Source organism: Gavia stellata, chromosome 27, assembly GCF_030936135.1.
Source record: "Gavia stellata isolate bGavSte3 chromosome 27, bGavSte3.hap2, whole genome shotgun sequence".
In the NCBI taxonomy this organism is placed as follows: Eukaryota; Metazoa; Chordata; class Aves; order Gaviiformes; family Gaviidae; genus Gavia; species Gavia stellata.
The window spans coordinates 5,225,696-5,253,078 of record NC_082620.1 but is presented as its reverse complement, the minus strand read 5'-3'; the positions used below and the strand labels follow the sequence as shown (position 1 = coordinate 5,253,078).

At 43.2% G+C, this 27,383-nt stretch overlaps 1 protein-coding gene across 2 annotated transcripts in view; it reads right to left on the bottom strand.

Moving 5' to 3' along the window:
* Nucleotides 1–27,383, bottom strand: part of RERE (arginine-glutamic acid dipeptide repeats) — a 178,106-nt gene that overhangs the window by 54,566 nt on the left and 96,157 nt on the right. For both annotated transcript variants that reach the window (XM_059829833.1, XM_059829834.1), the window contains exon 10: nt 1,073–1,153. In XM_059829833.1, coding sequence (XP_059685816.1) covers nt 1,073–1,153 — 81 coding nt within the window. The remainder of the gene's footprint in view (nt 1–1,072; nt 1,154–27,383) is intronic.

Sequence of the window (27,383 nt, the reverse complement as noted above, 5' to 3'; positions counted from 1 at the left end):
TCACCACCAACTCCAGGAATCGTTTCATCCTCCCCTTTCTATTTGATTTACGCGGTGCTACTATTTACCAATGAAAGATGGTGATATCCCAGCATCGACTCACAAGAACATCTCAGAAGAGAACGAAAACATCCTACACTAAGTGATAGGTTTTAAAATATTTTTACAGTAATGTTCTTTCCCCACTGAACATCGAAATTCCACACACACAAAAGTCTAAACAACCAGTTACGCTTTAAATAAATTTCTTCCAGATCATTGACACTTTGCTAGAAAATAGTCTAACTCAATTTTCATTGAGTTATTTCCCTCCCGAATTCAGAACAAATACGAAAGCCGCTTTCCAAAACCCCCCTCCCAGCAGTTAAATGACACCTGCAGAACAGAAACCGAAGCTTCTAGAGAAGCTTGGCAAATAGGACTAATGGAAAAGTAACTGGATTCCCAAGGCTTCCCAAAGCCTCTCTCCTCTGAAGAAGTCAACCACTCCTCCCTGTCCATCTTCCTTCTAAGCACCAGCCAGGATTTTCCGTGGAACGCCAGTCAGGTAAGCTGTATGGAGTTCAGCGGCGCAATAAGCCACAGACCAGTTCAGAAACTGAAGTTACAGCCCAGCTGTCCCTGCGTTTCAGGGACGTGAAGAGTTAAATACAACCACGGAATCCTGCAGGTCGCAGGAGCAGGCACATACCTCAGCCTTCCAGGTTCAATTAGATTTTGTTTTGGTTTAGGCTCGCTTTAATTACCCACTGCCATTTGAGCCCAAGTGGGTGACATAAATGTATTATCCCGTCATAATGTCAGAATTTAAAATTAGATTTGGTCTCCATAAATACACTTCGCCCAACCTTAGTGACTCCGTCCAGCAATGACGACTATTTTATGTAACAGCTTTCACAGAGTAAGACCCAAAAACTGCACTAAAAATTACAGCTACCTCTTCTGGCTGCGGATTTCTCTTCCATTTAGCTGAAGAGAATTCAGTTCAGGGTGAAAAGGAAATAGTTTCGTAAGATCAAACACTGAAGCAGTAAGAGAAAAAGCAAATTACATAAAGTCCAAATGTACTTACAGTCTCCTTATTAGGAAGCAACTCCTTTCGGATCCTGAAGAAGTTCTTGCCGTACTGCCTCAACCCCTTAATAAAACGTTTCTGTGATAAAAAAAATAACAAAAACAGTATGTCAGCAGAAGGAAAAAAAAAAAAAAAGGAAAAGATTTTGTTAATCAGCACAACAGCCAAACAATGTTCCTGCCTTAAGGACTGTCAGTGGAAGAACATTTATACCCACACAGCAACCGAGAGCAGGCAGGGGAAAATAGGCTTTGAAAAGATACCGAAAAATCCAAACCACGTTCCCTTCCACGTCAAACTTCCAACGTTCGAAGCTTAAAAAAAGTCAGTACCACAGTCAGTTCTTTCCCAAGACGAGCGAAGTATTCCGCTGCACGGCCCTCCTGAAGTCTGTTCTTCAACTAAGGCGGCGGCGGCGGCAAATACGCAACGCTGATTTTCAGGGGAGGACAGTGACTCTCCGGAGAAGGTGCCGCAGGGGTTAAGGAGTCCCCGCAGCCGCCCGCCCGCCGGGCTCACCCTTCCCGAGCTTCGGAGGAACACCGGCGAACGGCTTCGCGAGAAACCCCTCCGCCAGACGACAGCCGAGCTGCTGCCGCCCCCCCCCCGCGGCTCGCAGCGGTCCGCGGTCGCTCGCCACGCCGAGCCGCTTCCTCCTCTCGCCCTGCAGCCGCCCGCCGGGGCCGGGGCCGCGCACGGCGGGACGGGGCTGCGGCCGCGCGGGCCGGGAGCGCGGCGGGGGCTGCGGCGCGGGCGGCGAGGCGAGCGGGGCCGCGCCGCGCCGAGCGGAGGAGCCGAGCGGAGCCGAGCCGAGCCGAGCGGCGCGGAGGGCCGGGGCGGGCGGAGGGGAGGCGGCGGCCGCGGCCGCCCAGCATGTGATCGCGGCGGGGCTGGGCGGCGCGGCACCCGCGGGGCGCGCCGCAAAAGGCGGCCTGGATCACCGCCCCCCCCCCCCGGGCCCGCGCCCCCGGGCAAGCCCCGCGCGATCAGCCGCCGGATTAACGCCCGCCGGCCGCCGGGGGCTCTGCGGCGGGGCGGCGTCTGCCTCCCCCGCCAGCTGCTCGCTCTCAGCTGCCGCAGCCCTCGGCCGCCCTTCGTGACGCTCCGGTCCCCCCCTCGGCTGCCCCCGCCGCAGGGTAACTCCAGCCGCCCGCTGCCCTCCGCCCCTGCCCGGGCTCCGGGACCGGCCCCACCTACCCCCCGCACCTCCCCACCGGGAATGGGCACCGGATCGAGGCTAAACCCGGAGTGCCTCTCTTCGGAGGACTTCTCCCTTCCCGTAACAAGCATACGGGTAGAAACACTGGCAAATACCACATTCTGCCCGCAAAAAAAGGTGAGGGATGTCGGGCACACGGGCCCTAACGTTCTGGGGGAGATGAGAATTCGTAATTCCCTAAAAAGACACATACCTTAAGTTGGCTTAAGGCATTTTGGACCACATCTTCCTGCAACCGTTTACGTGGAGGAGGTAGGCAGGTGATTAGAAGCTTCCATATCGTGAAGTGGATAAGGAATCCCAGAAAGGGTAATTCAGGACTGGAACAGTGCTCCGTACACCTCATAAGCTCCCAGCACAATGCTGAATATGAGCGAGCCCTCTCTTTGCAACCTCACGCCTATTATTTTGCGGATACGCTCCCACAGGGATCTATCCTCACCTAACCCTGACCCTCAAACCCAGCAAGGCTGCTAGGGTTGGCCAAGAACAGGCCTGGGGGCACGGAGACGAGAATTAACCACCAGCGGTACATGCTTTGAGATTACAGTCCCTTCCAGTATATGCTTTGCTCATACCCCGCTGCTCCCTTTAAACCAGCGAACAGAGCACTCGGGAGCTTAAGAGTTCAGTGACAGGGTGCTTGGGCTCCTGACCAAGGAAAATTTTACTAACAGCAAGGTACCAGCCCCCAGTCACAGGCAGGAGTCACACAACTATCTACAGAACAAGATATTAAGGCTGCCTACCACGTACGTGTAACTCGGTCGCTAATGCACACGCATACTTCTCACTTTTTACCATGCGAACGACAAGGAATTTTCATTACGCTGAGCGGGAGGAGGAGGACGGGCCCTGGCACCAGATGCCCACCTCTTCTGTCTTGGGCTTCTGGGCACAGAAAGATGGCAGCAGCCACAAGGCAAACAACCGTGCCCTCATACCACTCCCAACATCCCAAAGAGCAGCGTAATTCCTGTCTGCAGCTTATCACAAAGAATGAAAATCAACTAAATAAAGAAACATTTAAAAACAGGCAATCCAAAGGGAACTCAGATTTCCAAACGATGCAGCTCAGTTCCTGGCTTTGACATCGCTGCCTCGCGGACTGTATCAGCGGTACGATGCTTTTGCAGCATCAGTTAACAGAGCATATATAGGAAAAGGCGACATAAAAAGCCATAGGGGAATAAGAAGAAACCAGAGCTGGAACACTCCAATCATGGATGAAAAAGCACAGGGAAATACGAGAGCGCAATCTGGTCTACTGCATAAAATGAAAAGCCCCAGTTCCCTATTCCTCATTTTGCCAAAAGACTTACTACAGTGTATCTCAATTCGCAGGGGACCATTTTATTTATTTTTTAAGATCCCTTTTAACCAAACTATTTCACATTTGTTTTGTGTTGTGGTTGAACTCGGTATTAAAAAAGCCTGTTTTCCTTTGAACTCATGAGGTGTCAAAAATTCCTACCGGGAATGTAAGCCTAGCGTATAGCCTATCTGAATAACAGAATTAGAGGGAATTTGAAATGCTGTTAGATATGAATGAAGTCAATCCTCCTGACGTTCTGAAGTTTTGGCCAATTATGCTGTCACCTTTATCGGTGTCATACAGAATACCACCAGGCCACTGAGGCAGTGCCAGATACCCAACTATAAAATAGTTGCGGGCCTCTATTGAAAGGCAAGAGAAAGCCACTTAATACACTAAGAACAACAAAGCACACAAAAACTAGTTTCAGAAACTTAGACAGAAATTCTAAAGCTTAACGAAATGACCCAAGGTTTTTTTAAAACGTTTCCTTTTTCAGATATTCCTTCCTGTTCTAGTCTTCCACTAATTCAGGCATCCTGTTCAGTTCTCCCTTAGCCTGCAGCAAGAACAGCTACTTCTCTTCTCCAAGCCAAGCACAACAGACACCTCTAAATGTTCTTAAATATAGAAGAACTAAATAGTTGCACACCAAATCAGAAGTGACCTGTTGCTCTCCAGCATCTCATAAAACAGACTGCATAACACAGAATTTTCTCTCCTCTGCACAAATGACATGCAACAAATTCTACGTCTGCATTTTAATGGGGCAGGAGATGTTGCACTACTCACAGAAGGCATCTGAAAATGACAGCTGCTGAATTAAAATAGTCTTACAGTACAGGGCTGGTAGAACGATGAGGCTTAAACCTATGGATGCACGAGAAAGAGAAGTTTGGAGAAAAAGCGGAAGTGGCTCGAGAGCACAATGGTTTAAAAATCCCAGTGCTGTACTTTCAAAAATTAAGATAAACCTTTCAATTTTACCACTTACGTTTAATTTTAAAACACTATTTATGACAGAATTCTATCAGTATTGTTGTTTGTACCGTTCACTGAAGACAAACTGTAACATAATTTAAAAACCGCTATGGATAATTATTGGTGCGAAGTGGCATTAGGCAATGCCATAGCTTGCGAGGTCAGTCAATGCTGACAGACAACGCAGTTGTATTTTACAAAGTGGTTACCACGGCTATTGATCAACCACAACACAAGATCTCCTAATACCATTTTATAATTTGAGCTTCCCCCATGAAATGTATTAGATTGTGCAGTATCCTGCTACAACACAAACAGGGAGCTATAAATAACCCAGGAAGAACAAGGAACAAGCATGTTAATGTTTGCCTATGTGTTACTTGCAGGTCCCATATTTTATCCCAAGAAACAAATATCCTGACAAGATACACAAAGCCATTATGTTCTGACTAACAGAGCTCAGATGGCATGTTTATCAATGTGATGATAATGCCATTGCAAAGCTGTGGTTAAGGTTATGCGTCAGGGTTTCTATTATCAAGAGATTACAGCTTGGCAGGAAAAATTTGCTGCTGCATGCTGAAATTCAGCACCCCAGGTTTTAACGGGGAACTGAGGTTCCCAGGTCAGTTTTCTTCTTTACTGCAGAAATCTAAACTGAAGCTGTTTCTAAAAGCATGCAAGAATAACACCTAGTACAAAATAACCTCTTTAATCAAGTTAAGAATCTCAAACTGAAACCTCATGGGCTTCAGAAAGGCAGGACGACTCTGATTAAAACTGTAAATTCGTAACTGCTACTAATGTCTCTTCTGCAGTGATGCTTCAATCAAGTTTAGATCAAATGCATTTTCTCTAAGAAAATCCATGTGCTATTAAATTCCCTCCCCATGACTTCCACCTGGTTAATTAGTGAAGAGCGTGTTGCAATGCAATATATTTACAAACGCACAAACACAGAGCCTTTTCTGTTCCTTCTTAATCCCGGAAAGGACTTTTTTTTTTCCCTTCAATCTTTCTAAAAAAATCTCCTCTTTAGACCATGTCCAAGAACAGCAAGTTCTTCTCTCAACCTTTTTCTTAATTATGAGCATATAAAAAAATGGAAGATTTTGCTATCGTGAAAGCAATAGGCACAGTGTGTGTTTTGAAAGGCCCAAGGTTTTCCAGGCAGGTGCCAACTGAAGTTCTCACTATCTTCCACATTTAATACGCTTTTTTAAGTTTTATAGTAAATATGGTAGGAAATTGATGGGGTTCTAATAGTTAACAGCAAATAAACGCTAAATGCATAAAAGCATCTTTACTTCTTTCATTTCACAAGATGAAAAACTATGGCAGTCATTCTGAAAAGAAAATGAGATCTGGTTATATCTGCAAAACTTCTATTAAATGTGCAGTACATTTATAGATTGCCCCAAACAGCTTTTTAGCATGCAGACATTGTATATGCACACTAGCTGAATTTCAGTGCACAGAGTACATTTTATTAAAAGCCTGGCTGAGTTTAAACATTATATTTTGCTTAGGTGTGTACACTGCAAAGAAAAGCAATTGCTGATAAGGTGAAATGATATATACTGTCCTCTAGAAACAGAAGTCTCCTGAGAGTTTCCTTAAGAAGACGCAGTTTAACCTAAAGATGTCAGGTATCTCTTACAAAAGTGTAACTTTTGTTATTAACGAGATTTTTTTCGCCAAACTATACCTGTCCGTAGCAGAAGAGCATGCTGGTATTTATTCTATCGGTACTCCAAAGGAATTGAGAGGTAAACAGACAGGACTAAGTACTGCTCAGTAAGTAATTCCATGAAGGACAAGAAGAGGTACTTCAGGTTAAAGAAAATGCAGCCGCCACACGTATCCAAGCCATCCTCAGAACCCACCTAACCACTGCAGGCACACCGCATGCCTCTCTAACTCTTCCCGCAAGCTGCTTTGCTCCCTGAACGCTCTTTCCCAGAAGAAGCCCAGGTGCCCCAGGAGGCTGCACCGGCCAGGACCGACCGCGGCCAGGGACAGGAAGGTCCCTCGGGGATGGGAAGCTGCAGTCAGACTGGCAGGCCCGTGCTGTGCCCCATCCACTTCCAGCCTTAGCTGCCTTCTCTCCTCCTGCCTCCTCCAACAGCCCAGACCGGGCGCTTAGGTAAAGCCGGGGGCAAACCCCTTCTGGCGCTGAGCCCCGGAAGGCTGCGTGGCAGAGAAGCAGGTGGAGAGATGGACCGATGTTCTGTCCGGCCAGAGAGAGAACAAGATAGTCAAAGACTTCCACAACACAACTTTAAGATGCACAAATTGCTAGCTAAAGAGGAGAGAAAGCTACAAGAGGAAAGAGGGGGACAGACCCTTTTCTAGGGGTACAGGAGAGGGCAGAAGGGAGAGACGTTCCACTGAAACTTCTCTGCCTAAGAACGCGCATCCTCAGAGCGACTTGCCACGAACGAGGATTGGTCCCAAGGTAACAGAATATTCTAGGTTACAACAGTAGTGTGTAGAATGAGGAACAAGCACGACGACTCAAGGAAGCTCACCTGAAACCTTTGTAAAAAAAATAAAAATCAGTCCACTGGGAAAGAGGAACTACCAAGAAAAATCTACATTCAGGCCTCTGCTATGTTCTTTTAACGTGCCCTGCTGCTGGGAGAACAGGATATGCTTCAACCTCATCCGAACTTCATTTTATTGTTTCCTGCTGCTACTGTAACTCTGCTTAATGGTTTTTTTTAATTTAATTTTGAAGTAGCAAGCAATTTTACCCTTAGCATTAGATACTTGTGCTGTTGTGTGTTACATCAGTTAACAGCAAGCTTGCAAAAATCATCTAGCCGGCAAACTTGTTTAAGAGAAAGACACCGTAAGCCTTCCCTAAATGTCTCTGCGTGTTGTTCCACAGACCTTGGCATTGTATCAGACATGTGCACAGATCTCAAGCACGCAAGCAGAAGTAGTAGATCTTTGCGGAAATATGTTCCCACTGTTCCCTCAGTGTTATGTGCCTTCATCCTACAACATCTCAGACGCTCTTAGGTTAAGTTCACTGCTCCGTCCCACCTCTAACCACAGCAATTCTTTGTCTACGGCTGCAGGAAGTAAGGCTGTCACCAGCTTGTAATTTAGAGTCTCCTCCTGATGAGGCTGCACTGAAGCACGTGTCATGATGCGAAGGACCTTACTTTCTTCTCTGACACAACCATGCAAAGGTATGAGAAACTGTTCACACAGTCTGGCAACTGCTTGAAGACGTCCGCAACCACTTACTACAAATCTCTGTTGCAAGAGATCTCTATTGTAGGGGAACGTCTGTGCTGTGATGACCACTGACATTATACACACAAGCTCTTTCATCATCTGTTTGGCTTGCAGAAAGTTGCGGAATAACAGCAAGTAAAGATCCTTCACTGTACCTGCTGCACTGTACGCTGCACCAGCTCGCTATGACAGTGAGGCGTGAGCAGTAATAAATGCCAGCCAACCCCTGCAATGCCAGTTCTTGCCGCTTCATTACAAACTACAAATTTTTAAGTAACTGATTAAGACAAGTTTGTTTGCTTATTGGTTTTGTGGGGTTTTTAACAGTCCCCTTTCACATCTGTAAACAGGTAAACGTTTCTTAAATTGTGCCACAAACATGTTTCCAGACTTCCAGTCCAAGAGAGAAGGCACACATGCAGGTGATCATTTTGAAGAGCAAGGCTGGAAGAGAATAATCCTGTATATGTATGTGGGTGTGTGTAAGATACCTTTTTTTTTTGGTTGAAAGCATCCCTTACCTCCAAAATACACTTACTCAATTTGCTTCTTCATTCAGCAGATTGTGACCTTAGTTCAAAACACATACTAAAACCAAATTCAGCTTTGTTTTAATAGATACTGGTCTGTTTATTTTTCTGGTCAATTTATTTTAATGAAATAATTCTATTGTGTCAAGACAAAACTGTCCTCTAACCTTTGTGGTATTTTGAAAATGGAAGTATTTTTCACCAAGTCCTCTTACTCAAAGATATAACAGAAAACCAAAAATATTTTGATGGTGTTCATTAGATACCAATCCATATTAAAAGGCATTAATGTTCTCATTGGACCTTAAAAGCGCCTCTTCAGAGTGCATTGCTGGTCATCTCCATGGGATAAAAATCTTACACTCCTTAGGCCATATGCCTGTAAGATCAAGTATCATCTAGAAACAACCTAAGAAATATGTCAGCTGAAAGCTTAAAATTAGCTTTCCCTCCCAATTGGATCGCTTTGTGTTCCTGAAAAATTATTCTGAAAAATTGAACCCTACCTCAAACTGTAAGGGATTCAACAGCAAAGCATCCTACAGATGCAGAGAGGCACACAACATCCAGAGTCTGCGTTCCATATATCCACAGCCATATTCGCAGACGGAAAGTCATTAAGCAGACTCCCTCAAGGGAATGCCAAAAGATCCTGAAATGATAATGATCCCCCTTCCATGGTGCTGCACTGTTGGCTTTTGTTTTGAACAATAGATCTCCCATGATACCTCTCGCTTGCTGAAAATATTGGTATTAAGTGAGCATGAGCACAGCTGTGTGTAAATTACATATATAAACAGATTAGATTTGTATATTTATACTGGATGCAAACACATTAATAGCACATTTGCATACACAGTTGGCTAAATGAGATTGCATGCAGAGCAGGATTACTAGTTACAAACACATTTATTTAGAATTTTCAATAACATATTTATACCGTCATTCAAGAGGTCAAAGTGGATTCATCATCCTTTCTCTCCTCTTCGCCTTCTTACAAGTACGCAAAAACGCTCCTGTCAACACGCTTTCCACGTCTTGCCAATCCCTCGTCACAACCATTCTGGGAAAAGGACGTACAAGCCAGCAGAAGAAACTGAACCGGGGTTCTTACCTGAAGGTTAGCCAAATTTCCTTCAGTTTAGTTTATTGAAGCTGATGTTTTAAGGGGGGTAAAAGTTCTACATTTGATCACAGCACGAACTACTACCTAAATGCCAGCTTATAAAGCTCTTCTTTCCCTTCTCTGTTTAATGCCAGGGATCAATGCAAGAGTCTGTATGAAAGGCAACACGGTATCGAAGGTGACACAACAGCTCTCAGACATTTCCAAAGCTGGGGGAGAATTCAACTATTCCTTCGCCCCAGGCGTTGAGCTGTCAGGATGCTGCTAACCTTATGTGCTAACCCCAGCTTTATTTTACCATCAGTATTTTAACAAGACCTAGTTTTATAGAGAGAGAGATTTCAGGTTCACCCACAGCAGTACACAAAGCTTTGATTCACTTTCTGCGTTGTACCTGTTTCTGCGTGAGCGCCTAAATGAGAAAAAGAAAATAAAACAGCAAAAAAAAAAATCAATTAGGTCTAAATGAGGAGCCTTTATTTTTGCTCTAATTGTGCCCTGTGATTATGGGCTCTGGGTGCTTTCGCCGCACACCCCCAGCTAACGCTCCCAAGCCAGCCGGGCTCTCTCTCGCCTTCGCGTTTCACGTCGGTTCCCGTTAAAAGGTCCAGTCCTGCCTCTTGGGTTCACCACGCTCGCGGCCCCGCCAATAAATCATCCACCAACCTGCTCTTGGAAACGCACTGGCCGCGGTGCGATGGCTCCGGCCCGGGTTGCCAAGCAACCTGCGCAAGAGGGATGTCTGAGCACCGCTGACAAGTAGCCAAGTGGCTGCAACAACAGACTTCTCTCTGTCAAAAACGTGTTTGGGAGAAGTGCCTCCCCCGCCTCTGCTCTCTGCGAAACACTGCATGATTGTAAAATCAAAATCAAAAGGCTATTGTAATGAACACACACTTCCTGCTCAATTACTAATTGTTAAAAAGCTGCGGGGAGGCTGCGATCACACAGCGTATGGCAACAGAAATGTGATCCGGTAAACGAGATAAAGTCAACAGCACGCCAAGAAACCCGATCTAAGAACAGCCTGCAGTGGCACATCAGAAGCTGATGCACAGATCAAAAAAAGGCTGGATATTAAAGCAGCAGCAGGAGGAAAAAAGAAAGCCTGACTTCACTTTTCCTGAGCTCTAGAAGGGGTATTTGATAAACAACCTTGACTCGTTGGAGAAACAATTCATGGATTATTACAAGCATTATTATCCATCGTAGCACGACTGCAGTTGCCCGGACCCACATGTCAACGGAAAGACAACCAGTCAGGGACAGATGAGCGCTCTTGTTTCGAAGACTGCTCAGTTTGCAATTTACTTTCCTCTGCTAAAATAAGGGTGGGAAGAGGAGACGTTCATTTTTCCAAAGCGGGTCTGGAGAACTCAGCCCTGGTGGCATTGCAGCAGCAGGTCCGGCTGCAGAAGACCTTCCAAAGAGAGCAACAAGTCCTGAACCCCCAGAAGGCTGGAAATGCCCAATCCCTCAGGACCCTGCCCACCTCTCCTCTCAACAGCAGTGCAGAAAGGCAGTTATGTTTAACACACAGGCAAGCACTTCCTTATTCCACTAAACTTAATCATTTCCACCAGCAAGAAACTGGGTGGCCAGCTTGCCCGCATTTATGTTTAAACCCCACGACAGACCTTCTGCTGACAGACGTAAGGGTCCACCTATGCAGGCACGACAGGCAGATGCAGATCCGTGCAACGCTCCAGCTGCTCCCAAAGCCTCCCTGAGACACTTGCTCTTTCATGATCTTCAGAAAACAATCACGTTGCACGTGTCCATAAACCAGGTTTCACACAGTGAGGCTACGACTATCCCCTCCTGTAGACACAAACCTTAAAACCCAAACTGGAGACTGCCTTCACTGACAAAAAAAGAGCTTTCTATTTATATAACATTATCTGCAGATTGTTGTCTCCTGTAATCAACAGTTTCTCAGTGCTGCAAACAAAACTAAAATGATCTGAGTGTGTTTTTGCATAAATGATTTTTTTAAAGATGCATTTTAAGAGAACAAAGGTCTGGCACATTTGTGACCTAGAGAAGCAAAACAATATGCTGCTGCCAAGAGACAACAGAAAGCTTTTGATTATACTTCAGATTGCCTTTTTCTGTACGCAAAGAGATTCATTTCTGATTGTTAAACTGCTGTTAAAATGCTAATATACAAAAGGTCTTCTTACACATCAAAACTAAAGAGCAAGTAAAAAGAACAAGTTGGACATCATGTTCCTTTTCAAGGACATAATTCCTTTCCCTTCGGACATCTGCAAGTATCTCCCTTTAATATAGCTAAGTAGTAGAAATTCAGCACTTAACCTGCAAACTTCAAGCTAAAAAAAAAAAGCTATTTGCTTTTCATTCCTCAAACTCATGCTCACCCAGACGTGGTAAAAATGCATTTTCTAAAAAAATATCGTAGTTCCAATTGTTGTTGGTGATTTTTTTTTTTTAACAGGATGAAACTAGTTGAAGTATAGAATCCAAAAGCAGAGATAAAAATACATATAAGCCCCCTATGTCGTATGAACCAAAAGAGAAAAGCAGCACACGTGGAATCTAAACAATGCCCTCCTATACCACCCTGACTCCACAGGGATGGTTCTCGTGCGTCAGTTTGGAATATTAACCTTTCCCTTCCTCACATACTCTGAATCCCAAATACCTCTACCAAAAGCTGCAATGCCAGTGCATTCTTAAAGTCATGAATATTTCTTTGAATAACGCCAACATCACAACGTGTATCACCTTCCACAGGGCTGAAGATGTTCCATGTGTTTCCTCACCTTTACTGGGCAGAAACAAGCCAAGAGGAAAATATCATACGTTAGCCTCCCTCTGAATTTCATTCTCCTCATACTGTTTTTCTGAACAACGGGATTTTTACTCAACTTACAAGACCGTAGGGAACGCCACTCTGCCCGCTAACACAAAGCGGATGTCCGTTAAATGATCAATACCAAAATGCCCCTTCTAGGCAATAACAGGGGTGGGCGAACGCAGACACCCACCAGTCCCCAACCCACGAGCTGTAGTTCAGCGAGATCAGACCGCAAGGCCAATAACTAACATGAGGGTTAACATGAAATAAGCTTCTGCCTGAGCTCTTGACCATCAGAACATTTCAATTTTCTCCTTTTCCCCAGAAAATTTTCTTTTTGTTACACAGATCATACAGCGTTCCGAAAATCCATGTCCGTTTACTCAAGTTTAACGCTATTATGCAAGCCTGAAGTTGTTCTCTTTCACTGTGACATTTTTTGTCCTTTCAGTCAATTTGTAACACTAAGCACAAAAAAGCTGCGCTCAGACTACTTGAAATATACTGTATGATCCTTTCAAGACTCAAACACAGTATTTCTAGTGGAAGTTCCCTCTTGCAGAAATATTGTTCCACTGGGATTTCAACCATTACTGTCAATTATTCTGGAGACTATTTCTGCCTTCAAAAAGTGACTTAATGCAAATGACGGAAGGAAACAAATAAAACCACTTCAAGAGCTCCAATGCTTTAGAGCAATGAACAAATCCAAGAATAATGAGACAAAATGGTGGCAAGAATCCCCAAGGAAATTACACATATAGAGAGGCAAATATTTCTGTAGGTGACTTTGCCAAGTAAATAATTAACCGCAGGACTGTTCACGGTAGCAGTGCCCAGGTTTGAGTTCAAGCACCGAGATACAAATTCCACTCTGTGACCTTTACTAAAGTGACACGAGGCAACCTCTGCGAACCCCCTCAATTTCTCTCAGGGTAAGTCTGCCACTGACTGCAGGGTAGCAAAGAGATGCCCGAGAGCACAAACCTGGATGTAAGAAATACTAGTGTGCTGGTGGTTAAACCACGACAACTAGTGATGCCAAAATCAAACTCCAGGCTAAGAGACATATCCTCAGTGAGAAAGAGCTTTCCTGGGTCAAGCAGACAGCAAACTTTCTCCTGCAACAGGAGTTCTTCATCCTGCCAAGTTGTTTACAACAAAAATAGCGTGTTCTGGTGTGTTTCAAGAATTTTGTGCTCTTTTAGTTAGAGAAATGAAAATTTAGTAATTCCCGTTTTCACCTAAGATGATAGTGTCAGAAAGCCTTGAGCAGCACTTAAGACCAAAATGGGCATATTCAGAACACTGCAAATTCTAAACAGCTCTTCAGAAAGTTCAGTCTCCAAAGCCTCATAATTTAAGATTTTTAACCTGTGTTTTCTTTCTTCCACTGAGGCTTTTATTATAAGAGAATGCTGCCAGTCAAAAACGTTAGAGAGACGAGAAATGGCAGGGGAATCTAGGCATGTACAGTGTCTCCAGTGAAGGACAGCAGATTCTAGCGCGTGAGCGAGCCCCTAAACTCCCCCTTTAGATGTGGGCTGGGGCAGCAGCAGCAGCGTACGTTGCATCCGTGACCGCTACCCGTAAGCGCTGAAGGCTAAGGCCAAAGATACTAAAACATTACTTGTGATGCTTTGCACTGTGTAGAAGATGGGTGACAGTTTAAAGAGGAGACCAATTTCCAAAAAGTTACAGCACACGTCCTTCGACGCTTTTCTAAGAACTGAACGCCCAATTCTGGCATTCAAGGAACTTCACGAGTTCTTTATTTTCAGTGGCGTAGCCCAGCCTGACCCAGCTACATAGCAGTTCCTAGGAAGAGCGGCAGCATTTACCTCCAATTTACAAGGCTCCATGCTGAGCTCACACCATGTAGCCTTCTCTCTAAATAAGGAAATAAAAAGGCCTAACCTTTTCCAGGACTTTGACTCATTGCTAATTAAAGATTGTCTTCATAGCCTTATATTTAAAAGAATCAGAATGTAACAAACAGCACCAATGCTGCCCTCATAGTAAGATTCTAATTCTTTAGCTACTGCCAGCTGCCAGCGTGGGTACAAGCGGGACCTGGACACCAAAATCAGCAAGAAGTCTGCTTCTAACAAAGTAGATAAATGGTCAGCTAAGCTTTCTAATCATAATTATTAATATTATTATTATTTTTATTATTTTTAACCAGTAAGTTCCACTGCACGAGGTTTCGGTTCCGTGCAAGCTCCTGTCACGAACTCACACCACAACCCTCGTTGTTCAGTCATCGGTTGTGTTTTTGTCAGAAGCAGTAAGATTTCAGTAAAGTGAATGATACACGTCTGCAACGCAGCCATCCAATTACTGAGGAAGATGTTGGCTCATACAGTGATCTTGGCAGTAACGTATAAAAGTAGTTTTAAAACGAATGAGACGATTCGTAAGTTCCCTTTTCTTTTGTGTAAGGGATTCTGAATAAAACCATCTACTGGGGGGGTGCCAAATCCGAAAAAGTGACCCACAAATAAGAGAGGAAAGAAAAGATTTTAAAATGAAGGACCAGAAATGCACCTGTAAAAAAGGCGAACGCTGGCAAAGGAAACTTGACAAGGTAGATATTTGGGGGGAGGGAGGCAAGAGGGAAGTGGTGCTGAGACCATGGAATTACCTTCCCAGACACGTAGAACTGGACAGTATCTTCCACAACAGATAAATGAAATATGTACCCTAATAAAACAGAGGTGCCCTCTTTTGCCTTCCCCAATTTGTAACAAATGGAATGTTTGATTTGAGTGTTTGAAGTTATTCCAGTGCAGTGGAGGGTAATACACTGTGATGCTTATTTATTAGCTCCTCTAAATGCATAAGCCCCTGTCTGATCAATCTCCCCATGTAGCCTAAAAGCTATATAAATCTGAGCAGATACTATGAAAAGGCTGGGAGGGGAGGAGGAAAGGAAGGAAAGGAACAGAAGAATAAGAAAAAACATGGTGGATCATGCACAAGTGGATAGGGGAACAAGTGAGCTACCAAGAAGCAGTAAAAGCTGAAGCAAAACCACAAACCCAGACGCTACGTGCACTTTGAGTCTTTACCGCAATATATTCAAAACCACAGGCACAGGGAAGTGCAAAAGCAACACTGGACAAGGAGCACAAAGTAGTAGTTTTTAAATGCACTCTCATGAGCACCAACCAACACACCCTTTACACAACACTTAAACAAGGAGGAAGGAAGAGAAAGCCTAACCACGTACCAGCCGAAGAGAACCTTTGCACAAGCACGGGCAGTATTTACAAGCTCTCCAGGGACTGCTGCGTTGGGGTTCATCTGCGTCAACTACGTCAACTTTTAAAAAGGTTAGAAGTGAAGTTACTCAGCTACTATGAAATGGAAAACAGTATTCTTCTGAAGTGGCATTTCCACGCTCAAATCTAAGTTTCCTTCCAGATGGTGCGAACCCCCGACACGGGCTATGTAAGCGACGTGTGGCCAGGCTCGCAAATTCAGCCGCCTCAGCTCTAGCAGACCTCCCCAATACTAGCAGGTACTGAGTATCTCTCTGGATCAAGTCCTTATTTGCTGTCAAATTCTTTTTATGGCAGTATAATCATTAGCTTTACTGGCACTGTTACCCTTGTAACTAATTAGGAATCTTGGATGGATGCAGAAAATGATTAATATTTAGTCACTACGTGTCTACTACAGAAGCAGCCTATTATCAAACAAGTGACACCTCCACAAACTTAAATTAAATAATGGCTCCCATAGAGGATTCGGAGCTGCTGACAGAACAGCAAGTGATTTAAGTAACATAAAGCTGAGCAACTGGTGATGGATCACAGTTTTTCCACTCGCTCTGTTACAGCCTGTAATAGAACAAATGATCATTTTTCAGCCTAATTGAATAAGGCCGCCCCGTTTATACACAAAAGGAGACAGAGCTATATAATTTGCTTCATTAAAATGCATTTTTATGTCATCTGAAAGATTAGAAAAAATTGGTGCTGTTGATAGGGAAGATTAGAAAAATAAAATTTATCATGCAAAGAGAACTTGCAAATGAGGTGTATTTTGGCATTCATGCTGCTTATGCTTGTGCAAGAAAGATAAGTCCTGAGCACTACAGCACACAGAGCATCCATATTGTGACAGTGATCAAAGTTTCGTAAATGAGAATTATGTCTCTATAGCAATTTGAAGAAGCATTTTGTCATTTTCTGCTGCAATGGCCACTGGGCCATATTAAATAATTCTCAGATAAGATGTCAGGCAGAACCACAGAGGATCTAGTGACATTTGAAAAGTTTGAAAAAGAATTTTTGTTCATAATTATTAGAAAAAGCAAAATACCTGTTAAAAAAAAAAGCATTGACATCAGACCTTCAAGCAAGAGTGCTGCATTTCAAATATAACCTTAATTATACTAAAGCTTTCTGAGATGGCATGTTTTGGTACTCTCACCCTCCACAAGCCAGGTGGCAAACCTAGTTGGTTTTCCTCTCCCCCCTCCAATGCCCCCTTCAGCTTTCATTGCCTGGAGATGCTAGGAAGAGACCTAGGAAGCTAGACAGCTATTTAAAATTAGTTACCATTTGACACTGGAAAAGAAATTTGTTTGCTTCCATGTTTCTAGCTTGGCCAAGAAAGCAACATGGCCTCTACTATTCCACAGAATCACAGAATCACTAAGGTTGGAAAAGACCTGTAAGACCATCAAGTCCAACCACCAACCCAACCCCACCATGCCCACTAAACCATGTCCCGCAGTGCCACGGCCACACGTTCCCTGAACCCCTCCAGGGATGGTGACTCCACCACCTCCCTGGGCAGCCTCTTCCAGTGCTTCACCACTCTCCCAGTAAAGACATTTTTCCTAATATCCAGCCTGAACCTCCCCTGGCACAACTTGAGGCCATTTCCTCCTGTCCTGTCACTTGTCACTTGGGAGAAGAGACCAACACCCCCCTCCCCACAACCCCCTTTCAGGCAGTTGGAGAGAGCGATGAGGTCTCCCCTCAGCCCCCTCTTCTCCAGACTGAACACCCCCAGCTCCCTCAGCCGCTCCTCATCAGACTTGTGCTCCAGACCCCTCACCAGCTCCGTCGCCCTTCTCTGGACACGCTCCAGCACCGCAATGTCCTTCTTGGAGTGAGGGGCCCAACACTGAACACAGCATTCGAGGTGCGGCCTCACCAGAGCCGAGTCCAGGGGCACGATCCCCCCCCTACTCCTGCTGGCCACACCATTTCTGATACAGGCCAGGATGCCGTTGGCCTTCTTGGCCACCTGGGCACACTGCTGGCTCACATTCAGCCGGCTGTTGACCAGCACCCCCAGGTCCTTTTCTGCCGGGCAGCTTTCCAGCCACTCGTCCCCAAGCCGGTAGCGTTTCTCCACGGAGCATCACTTACACCAGCAAATGCTGCTCTGGCAACAAACTTCTGTTCATCGACTGCGGCCACAGCACCAGGACGGAGAACTTTGTTTATTCGCCCTCCCAAGCATGGAAGCATGGACGAGCTCCACGCTGTTTTCTGACTAAAATACTCTCACCGGTTCCCAGCTCTGCTCATTTTTCAACCTCCCTGACCCACACGCTCTGCAGCCCCAGTTCAGCCTTGGGATTCCCCTTATTTAGCCTGAGCTGACAGCGCCCACGTTCACACCGAATGGAAGACAAAGCTAAGGCAGAGATCCACACTATCACTAGGGAAAAACTTGGGGGGGAGCAGATCAAATGCCATCTTGCCAAGTTGGAGGAGAACACTGTGATCTGTCTCTGCACTTGCTTTGTTTTAGGCGTTTTTTTGTGTTTTTAAGGCAAATCTTGTTAGGAACAGCAAATTGCCATTTCCCATGGTTTAGACAGCAAACAACTCTCAAAACAAAATCGCGATTTTCCATAGCAAGTAATCCATTCCTGGGCTCTACGTATTTAATAAAGTGCAATTCCAACTAAAGTATTCCAAAACGGAACACTTTTTTTACCTATCTCAACTTAGACTAAGCCAAAATTACTTGGAAAGATGCTGGAGATTTCTATCATACACTTAACATGGAAAAATATCAAAGCACTTCACCATTATTTATTAACATTATAATAGCACTTTCAGGTATTAAGGATCCCGTAGACTAATTTGAATTTCTTAAAACCTGCAAGACAGATAAACTCAACCAAGCTACCGAAACGCCAGGACTATTGAAATAATTTGGAATCAAACCAAGAGCTCTGGATGTTGCTATCGATACAAGCCAATAAACCAGTCACCCCTCCCTAACCATTAGAAAAGGCAAACCTTAATTTAAATCACACTATTTATAGCATATCCAAAACAAACTAAAAAAAAGCTGCTGAAAACAGACAGCTAACCAACATTTCTTATAGTTAAATTACAAAATTGCTTTCGAAAGCATAAACAAACATACAGTCCTAGATGTTGGGGTGTTGGGATAACATCCACCAAGGAGCGTGAGCCAGAAATCTATCTAAAGCCTATTTATTACATTTGCATTCAGAATGGGAAGGGAACTGGGAAACCTATCTTATTAACACCATCAGTCTTTCAAAAGTCAACCGTACTGTTAACAAATATGGATTAATTTTAAAACAATTAAGTTTCAGAATTTGGAAATTAAGTTACATACAAAGAAGTGGAGAGTAATTAGGTCAGTGGAAGGTAAGCAAGATAGCTTTGATCCACAGTATCTTTTGAAAATTAGAGCAAGACGCCTCCCCCCCCAAAAAAGACAGATAGAGGGCACAAAAAGTTTGACCAGGATCACAAGAGATGACCACTTCCAATCACTCCCTTGGTTCTGTGCTTGCTACGGCAAAAGCAATAACCCTAGAAACTCCCAGGACGCTGATGATCCCTGCACTCTCCAGATGCTCGTACTGTTGTAATGTCATGACTCAGTTTCCTTTTGGAGAAGAACAGGATATAGAATGATGTTCTATTTAAACCAGATTCCGGATCTCTTAGCAGATAAAATCTGAATAAAAAGGTCAGAGTATTGAGGACAGCAACTGTGTCACTGACTCATCTGATGGGGAGAAGGAAAAAAGACAAGTCCATGCAGCATATTGGCACGCTTGGTTTATTTTCTTCCCCTGCACAAGCCTAGGGTGAAGAGCCTTTGTTTCAGTTGCAATACTGCTGAGCTGCACAGCTCACGCTTCTATACATAGAACTTGTAAGATGTACACGGACATTAAAACTGACTCCAGCCCTGTTGCTAAGAAACTACGAAGGATAGCTTTTTTGGCCCTCTTCATTTATAAAATAACCACTTTGCCCTATGGGAGAACGAATGCAATCTCTCAAGTCCCCCAGTGCCTTGTTCTCATTTTTAAATGAACGCAGAAAGATGATCGAGAATGCTAGGAAGTGTAAGTGATCTCCATTTTTAAGATGCCCTTGAAAATGAGATGAAAAACATGGTTTCAACAATCAACTGCTGTCGTATTTATTAATCTTTCAAGCAGCAGATTCTTTCCCCTTGGCAACAGTGAACTACGTGTATGTGCTTCCGTCTCTCTATTACAAACCGTTTTCTAGAAAACAAAACAAAACGCCAGCTTCTGAAAGCTCCTACAAATTCTTTAGTTTATACTGGAGTGAAACTTGGAGTTTAGAGTTTAGCTTCCCGTCCCCACACAGAAATAGCCTTCTAAGCTGTGGCAACTGGCCAGTGTAAATATTTGTCGTATTATTTTTTGGGATCAGCAATATGGTAAGTGCTTAATAGATAAAAATATTCCACACGAAGGCAGAAAGACGATGAATCAAGAAACATATGGCGGTTAAACAAAGCAAATAGGAAAAATGATATTGTTAAGAAAAGACTAACTTATCTGGCAGCTGTGGAAAGATCAAGATTAGCAAAAGCAGTGAAATCACCCATTTTGAAGCCAAGGTCAGTGACAGGATTTATAGATTTATCCCTGAAGGCAGCCTTTGCTGAACATGAAATGCCGAAATAATTTTTTTTTTAATCTACTCCCCCCGCCCCATTTGGCTATCTCATTTGCTGGAGGCTTTTAAAATTCATTCCTCTTCACAGCTGGTTAAACAATGGAATCTTTCTGCAAACTAAAAGGACAAAATTGATTGCCCTACACAAACTTTTCTGCACGTATAATTGATTTTTAATTCACTGTCTTATTTCCGAAAGGACCTGACAATAAACTCAGTGCTGTATGTGCAATATTGATCCCTTTAAACAAGGGCTTGGATCAAAGACTGGTGCAAGTTAATCACAACCAAAAAGACTGTTATCTTTTGTCTAGAAACCTGTCTTTAAACTAAATTCACCTTTTCCAGCCATACTACAACTTATACTTTCTAGCTGTACTGCACCTTATAATTTTGTAAACCTGTCAACTGCTAAGTAACTGTAATTTTACGCAACTTTTCAATAACTTTTTTCCCCCCAGGCAGAATAATTTCATCCTTCATCAGTTACTTTTTACTGTGAGGACTGATGGTTCTTCTACACTCTAAGTTCTTAGGATAAGCTACAGACAAGACTGTACATTCCCACTCTTTCTTAAACTAAAATCTTATTTATTCTTCTTAAAATAAAGGTCCTGCTATACCATGGCAATTTGTGTTTGCTGGTTTGGTTTTTGTTTTCTTTCAATGGTCAGTTAATTTTCAACTGTTCCTGATTAACACACTTGCAAATGGCATCAGATGGCTTAACTTCTAAAGGTCCAGAAAACGTTAATTTAGTAGGAACTGTCACTCTACTATGAAGCTGTAATATTTACTTTTTGTGGACAGAAAATTAACACTAAGCAGTAACTGGTATCTTAACCTTGTAAGCCCATTCAATTACTCAAATGCAGCCCTGCAACGCCAGCCTCCTTTTCAAATATCCCTTTTCCTCCCCGACTATTCCACAGGCTCTGTTTCAATTTTGCTATGAATTACATTTTCTATAGCTGCCATATAAATAGTAAATAAAATTCATAGTATTTTTGCCCCAGTAAGCAGCTCTGTCTTCCAGCACATCTGAAAAGCCTGGCTTCAAAGGAGTGAGCAATGAAAACAATGTTTTCATAAGCAGATACTCCAAAAAGGGCAGACAAGAGACATCTGAAGATGATTCTAGGCAAAGAAGCCAAGCAAATAAGTATGTGTATTTTGCATAAGTAATTTCTTGACCAGCTACACTGGATTACAAATACTTGCAAACATGTTAGGAAATTAGTTTGCTGTATCTTGTCATTTTTGGCAGGAGGATCTCCACTTGTATTTTATGAAAAATGAGCTTTAAGCTGAAGCCAGGTGTGGATATTTTAAAATTTATGAACTTGTAAATCCACGTACATGGCCAATTAAGGTTTATCGCCAGCAAGGATTAATTATCCCTGCACATAAATTTAAGAGGTTGTTTGAATCTAGGTTGTTTACCTCAACCACTCTACATCAAAAGCAATGTAAAATATTTAAAGGGCAGCATATTTCATGATAAAAGCTAGTTGTCAAGAATGTCACAGTGTGTCATCGACAGCTCTGCATGGAGATGCACAAGTAAAAAAAAAACCTTCTTCCTAAGGAACACTTAGCGATTTCTTTTTGAGAATGTAACATCTCTGAAAAGATGGGACCAAGTGTAGAAGAAAAAGGAGGAAGCGCCCAAGAAATAATGCAAAACTACTCTTTCACCCAGATTCTCCGTAACTTTGGAAGACAGAGCCCTGAATTTCAAAGGTGGTTCAATTAGCCTCGCCAGTGTTCTTCATAATCAACACCTGAATGCTAATTAGGAGCGCAATTCCATGCAGCAAAAGCATCCCTGTGCAATAAACTGCAGCACAGCAGCAGTGAACTCTGCCTTCAGCGAGCATGCATAACTAAACAGAATTAATAACTACCCAAGTGTGGACGGGTGACTTAATCTGTTTCGATTAGATGCAGCTCAGCCTGAGGCCTTTGTGTTATTTAAAATGTGTTCATCATGTTTAATTAAAAACCTAATAAACTAGAGGTTCTTTTAGTTCTGATTTGTATTTCTCTCTTCTCTAAGCTGTATTGATTTTGTTAGTACTTTTGATAAAAAGACAGAAAAAAGCACATTCTGAATAAAGAGACAAAAAAGTAAGATCAAATCAGCAGGACTGTCATGGGAAGAACAGCCAAAACGAGTCTCTTCCCTTCACAATTTCCAAACCATGAGGCATACCAGAATTGAAAACCTTTTCATTACATTAACAAAACGGAAGATGAACATTGCATCCTTTGTAAGTGACAGCCATTTGATAGGTTATTTATCTGAGACGGAAGCATGCACAATAAGCTCATTTTTGGCCCTGGAGCAAGTGCAGGGTCAGAATTGTACTGAGCATCACTGAAAGTATAATTTTGCAGAGAAGATTTTGTCCCAAGACAGGTGGAAACTCTGTAAGGACAATTTTTCTGGTGAAATATTTCCACTGAAACCACACCAGGAAATATGGGTGTTCAGTTTTACCTAAACTGAAAGAAGCTCATGATCATAGTTTCCAGATTTGGAATCTGTGGAAAGCAAAGCAGCAGGGCAAGCCCCAGAGTTTAAATATAGGCACTCAGTTTCAGGTTTGTTGTACTTACTCCCCGTGGACAACAAACTCTTAAGTCTGAATGTTTCAAAATACAATTTCAATGTCAGTTTTGAAATATTTCCAACTGGACAGGGAGACTTGACCAGCACCATTCTGTTCTTATTAGGGATTTCCGATTGCTTGCATCGAAAACGCCCGTACTCCGTCAAAGACTGAAGGAGGTATTTTTAGAGGTGACCATGAGATGCAGAGTAGAGCTCACTTCTTCACTCTGACAACCCCCTGCTGAGTTCGAATGAAGCATCTTTGTTTTCTCAATGCGTTGAAAGTAAGACAAATACTAACTACACCTTCTCCCTACAACCTACCATTGCACGCAGAATGACAAAACCAGTGCTGTAGAGACTGGGTGCCACCAGGGCGCAAGGAGACTAGGAAAGATGGCTGAAGAAAATAAAAAGGGAAAAGAGGTTACTCTAATTTCGTATTAGCGAAAGCTATCACATGGAACACGTGCCCAATGGCCAAGTCAGTCCCCCTTTCCCAGCTACACTGACTTTGCTCGAGCAGCGAGCATCACGCCGCACGTCAGAAATGGCATTCATGGTAGGAAGCTTGTAAGGGGGCACTGCCACCAGCCGTGTCAAAACAGAGGACTTGCTCCACGGCTTCTTCCCAAATAACGCATCTACTCCGAACTGCACCGCTTCCTATTTGAAACTGCAGCCTAACACTAACAGGGTTCCACCAGGTGATGCTGCTGAATGTTGGTCTATAGCCTGCGTGCTTAGAAAGTGCTTAAAGATGGCATTATGTAGGACAACTGCTCGACAAATTTGCCCACAGCAGTGAATTCATGAGCATTACAAGAGAAACCAACCCCCCCACCAAATCATTGCTGGAAATTGATGTTGTCAGGTGTAGCATAAGCCTTTATAAACAGGAAACAGCTGCTCTTAGGGCTGCGTCCGGATGCATCAGTAAAGAAGTTTCTTCAGCCACTTTTATTAGGCAGCATGGAAGACTGGTTTTCACAGTATGCCTCTGAATTTACATACTGGAAGAAAAAAGGTTTAAAAATACCCATAGGTTTAGAAACGCAAGGGAGAGAACAAACCTCCATCTTCGTATTTACAGAGCCTTCCATTTAATTCCATCGCTGGCAAATTTTATCCTCTGTTTAATTTGATCTAAACCTCTGTAACCACATCGTCAGTAGTAAAAATAACGTAACTTCCATCCTTTATTTTAATCAGTTCTGATCACTGCAAAGCAGCTCTTACTTGACAGCTTGGTCACAGGCAACAAAGCTGTTTTAATTAACAGGAAAGCCTTTATCTTTGGGCAACAGAGAGTCCGCAGAGAAAGTTAAAAGCTTTATACATAAATAAATTTTCAATAAATTTGAGTTATACACACTGTGTTAAATCACAAATACTACTGAATACTACAGAGACCCGTGCTGGACACAGCACTGCTGCCACACGCACAACAAAATCAACTTGTACATCTTCCCTGTAACAGCACTTTTCTGATGCGCATCTTAAAATTCTGGCAGAAACTTAGGAATAACAAAGGGGGAGCATGACTTCTGTGGGGTCCAAAGGCATGGCGGAGGCAGAATATGGTTATGGGATTAGAAAGGCAGGAATGGAAAAACTGAGGCAGCAAAAGCCATGATCTACATTATTTCCGTTGGTCACATGCCTCAGAACCTTTCTCGGATAAGGAGGTTAACTAACCAAAGCTTCGTACCTGCTGTGCTATCTGCTTATTTATACAAGTTGTAAAAATTAAATAGATATTTGCTGGGCCACAAGAAAAGATTAATTCCAAGTCCAGCACAAACCGGGACACAGCTTGGACCTGGCTCTTGACTTCCCTTAGAAGCATCTCTCGGATTATCGGCCAGCCACATTACTAGAGGCTTCCTCCTGCTCGTCACTTGCCATCGTGAGACAGGGGGACACCCAATAAGGCTCTCACCCAAATGTAATTGTTTTGGCCAGACTTTGGGTTTGCCATACCAGTGTTTTCCGAAAAACGCTTTGTTGGGGAGTTCCTATGCAGCTGTAGCAGCCTGTGCATCACGTAGACAGAGTTCTCCTCAGTTTCGCAGAGCCAACAGTAAGGAAACTTCCCTTGCAAAGCCTCGGAAATGCTCAGAAGTGCAGTACGGCTGCTTTAATCTGGAGTTTTCTACAAACTGCCAGGGACAAACACGCTACAGGTGGAGCTTAGCTGTCTATAAATAAGAGCACAGTTTGATCTTTGGCTCTGCTGAGGCTGGAGGGCTGCCAAATGTGTCTGGAAACTTGGATGGAACAGAACAAGAACAAATACGATAAAATGAGCTGAGACCGACAATGATTTCTAGAGTCAATGATCGCTATTCTGTACTCACAGAGTTTGCGCTTTTGGAGCAATGTTTCACTTTTCAATAAACTTTGCTGTTCTTATTCGCAAGGCTCTATTCTCTATCATTTAACAGGGACCGCTCATCAAAAAGCCCCTGAGCTGCAGCAGCTACGGCATTCACAGCACAGTGCAGCTGATGGGAAAACAACAAGGAGACTGGAAAAAAATCTACACAGAAAGAGGTGTTGGCACTGCACAATTTAACCATGAATGGAGGAAAGAATGTACACAGAGAATACGGAGGTTAAAACAATATGAATACAAACGGACTAAACACAGGGCAGAGCACTTGAAGTATTCGTTCCGACAGTCGGTTCCCTAAACAAAACTCCCTTTTACAACAAGATAACTGTAAAACTTCTGAGGAAACTGTTGTAGGGTTTTTACTCATCCTCTCCTTCGCTTTGCTGCCGGTGTTAGCACATGATCCTCTTTCACGCTACGACTTCAGGCAGTCTCCTTACCACACAGGTTCTTTGTTGGATTTCAGAACAAGCCTACGTTAATACAGGTTTATATGGCCTGGCCTACCCCTAAACCTAGCTCTTGCAAAACGGTTTACATAAGGAGAGATCAAGCACGCATAATTCATTGGAATAACTCCCTGAAAGACTTCTGGAGAAACTTGAGCTTGAAAAAAGTCTCTCCAGCCATTGTCTGAATAATTAAAAAATGCTGAGAGACCACAAAAGTTTCTCCCATGATTAATCAGTTCTCTATTATAGCACCATTGCAACTTTATCAGTAGCTTAACAAGACCACAAAATGTTTATTTTTATTTACTTCTTCAAATACTTTACCAATTAACTAACTAGCTTAAAAATTCATTCATTCAAAAGGAAAAAAGAAAAAACTTCTCTTGTCACTTTTACCTGAGCAATGCTCTCTTGCACCGTATCGGATTTTTTTCATTTATATACTTAGTAAGTATACATAAGTTGAATTTCTATGCCTGTTTATTACAATATGGTAGACAAGAGAGAAGAGGCTTTTCCAACAGTGAAAGGCAAAAACCATAAGCAAGTCTGAAGTTCTTCTGTGATAAATATTTTATCATAACTAACTTCCAATCATCTGATTTTCTATTTCAGTGCACGCTGCAGCCTAATTATTGAGCTAGGAAATTTAACATTTTTCCATTTTCACAAAACCAGACGTGCCTAGTCAGCTTGCTAAAGAGACTGTCTTCTCACATGTTACATTTCACATAAATCAGCATTAAAACGCAAAATATTTTTAGGATGGAATCCAAGTGAACTTGTTCAGCATTTCTCCTGGGTACGGAAAACGCACGAGTTTTGATTTTTTTTTTTTAACAGTCAAGTACTTGTGTGCTAGCTTAAGCTGCAAGGTCTGACAAACAAAGGGCTGTAATGCAGCAGCATTTGGATTCTAAATGCTGCCAGAAAATGCATCTTGCTTTAACGCAATATTTAAGAATCTGTTTGTTTACAAGGTGTCAGCAAATTAAGAACCTATAATTTGCTCCCAACTTCACATGATTTACTTTGGTTTACAACCCTATAGAAAATGTTTAATAAGCACAGTTGCATTATATCATAAGTATAAAAAAAAATTAAGCCAGCAGAAACCTCACAATTGCAGCAATTAAGCTGCAGAACAAACCACAAGAAGCACCTTTGCTTCACTCATTCTCATACAGATATCATCTCCCCCAAATTCTGGAAAAGTACCCAGAAATAAAAAGAAATGCGGTCCATTTGAGTGTGAAGTGCTTTCCCAGCAGCACACCCTCTCTGCCAACTGGAGCTTTTCTGAAGAGATGTCTTTCTCAGGTCAACACTATTTTTTTTCCACTCACCAGACTGCAGAGCAGTATCTTTGAGCAGGTTAGTAACAAGAGTAACATTTCAATCCGAAGCCATATACACCAAAAACCTCAGCCTCTGTCTGAAGGAAAGAATGACACGCTTACACGTTCCTTCCCTGCCCGCACTACAACCCCAACCCTAGAAAGACTGCCGACCTGCGCAGGCTGAGACAGCGGCCATATGGAAGAGCCAGCCCCGCCACTACGAAGCTGGGTAAACTGGTGAGACTGGCAGCGTACCAGGCTGTCAAACCGCACGAGCCCAAAGCCCTCAGCGATTCCAGGTTCGT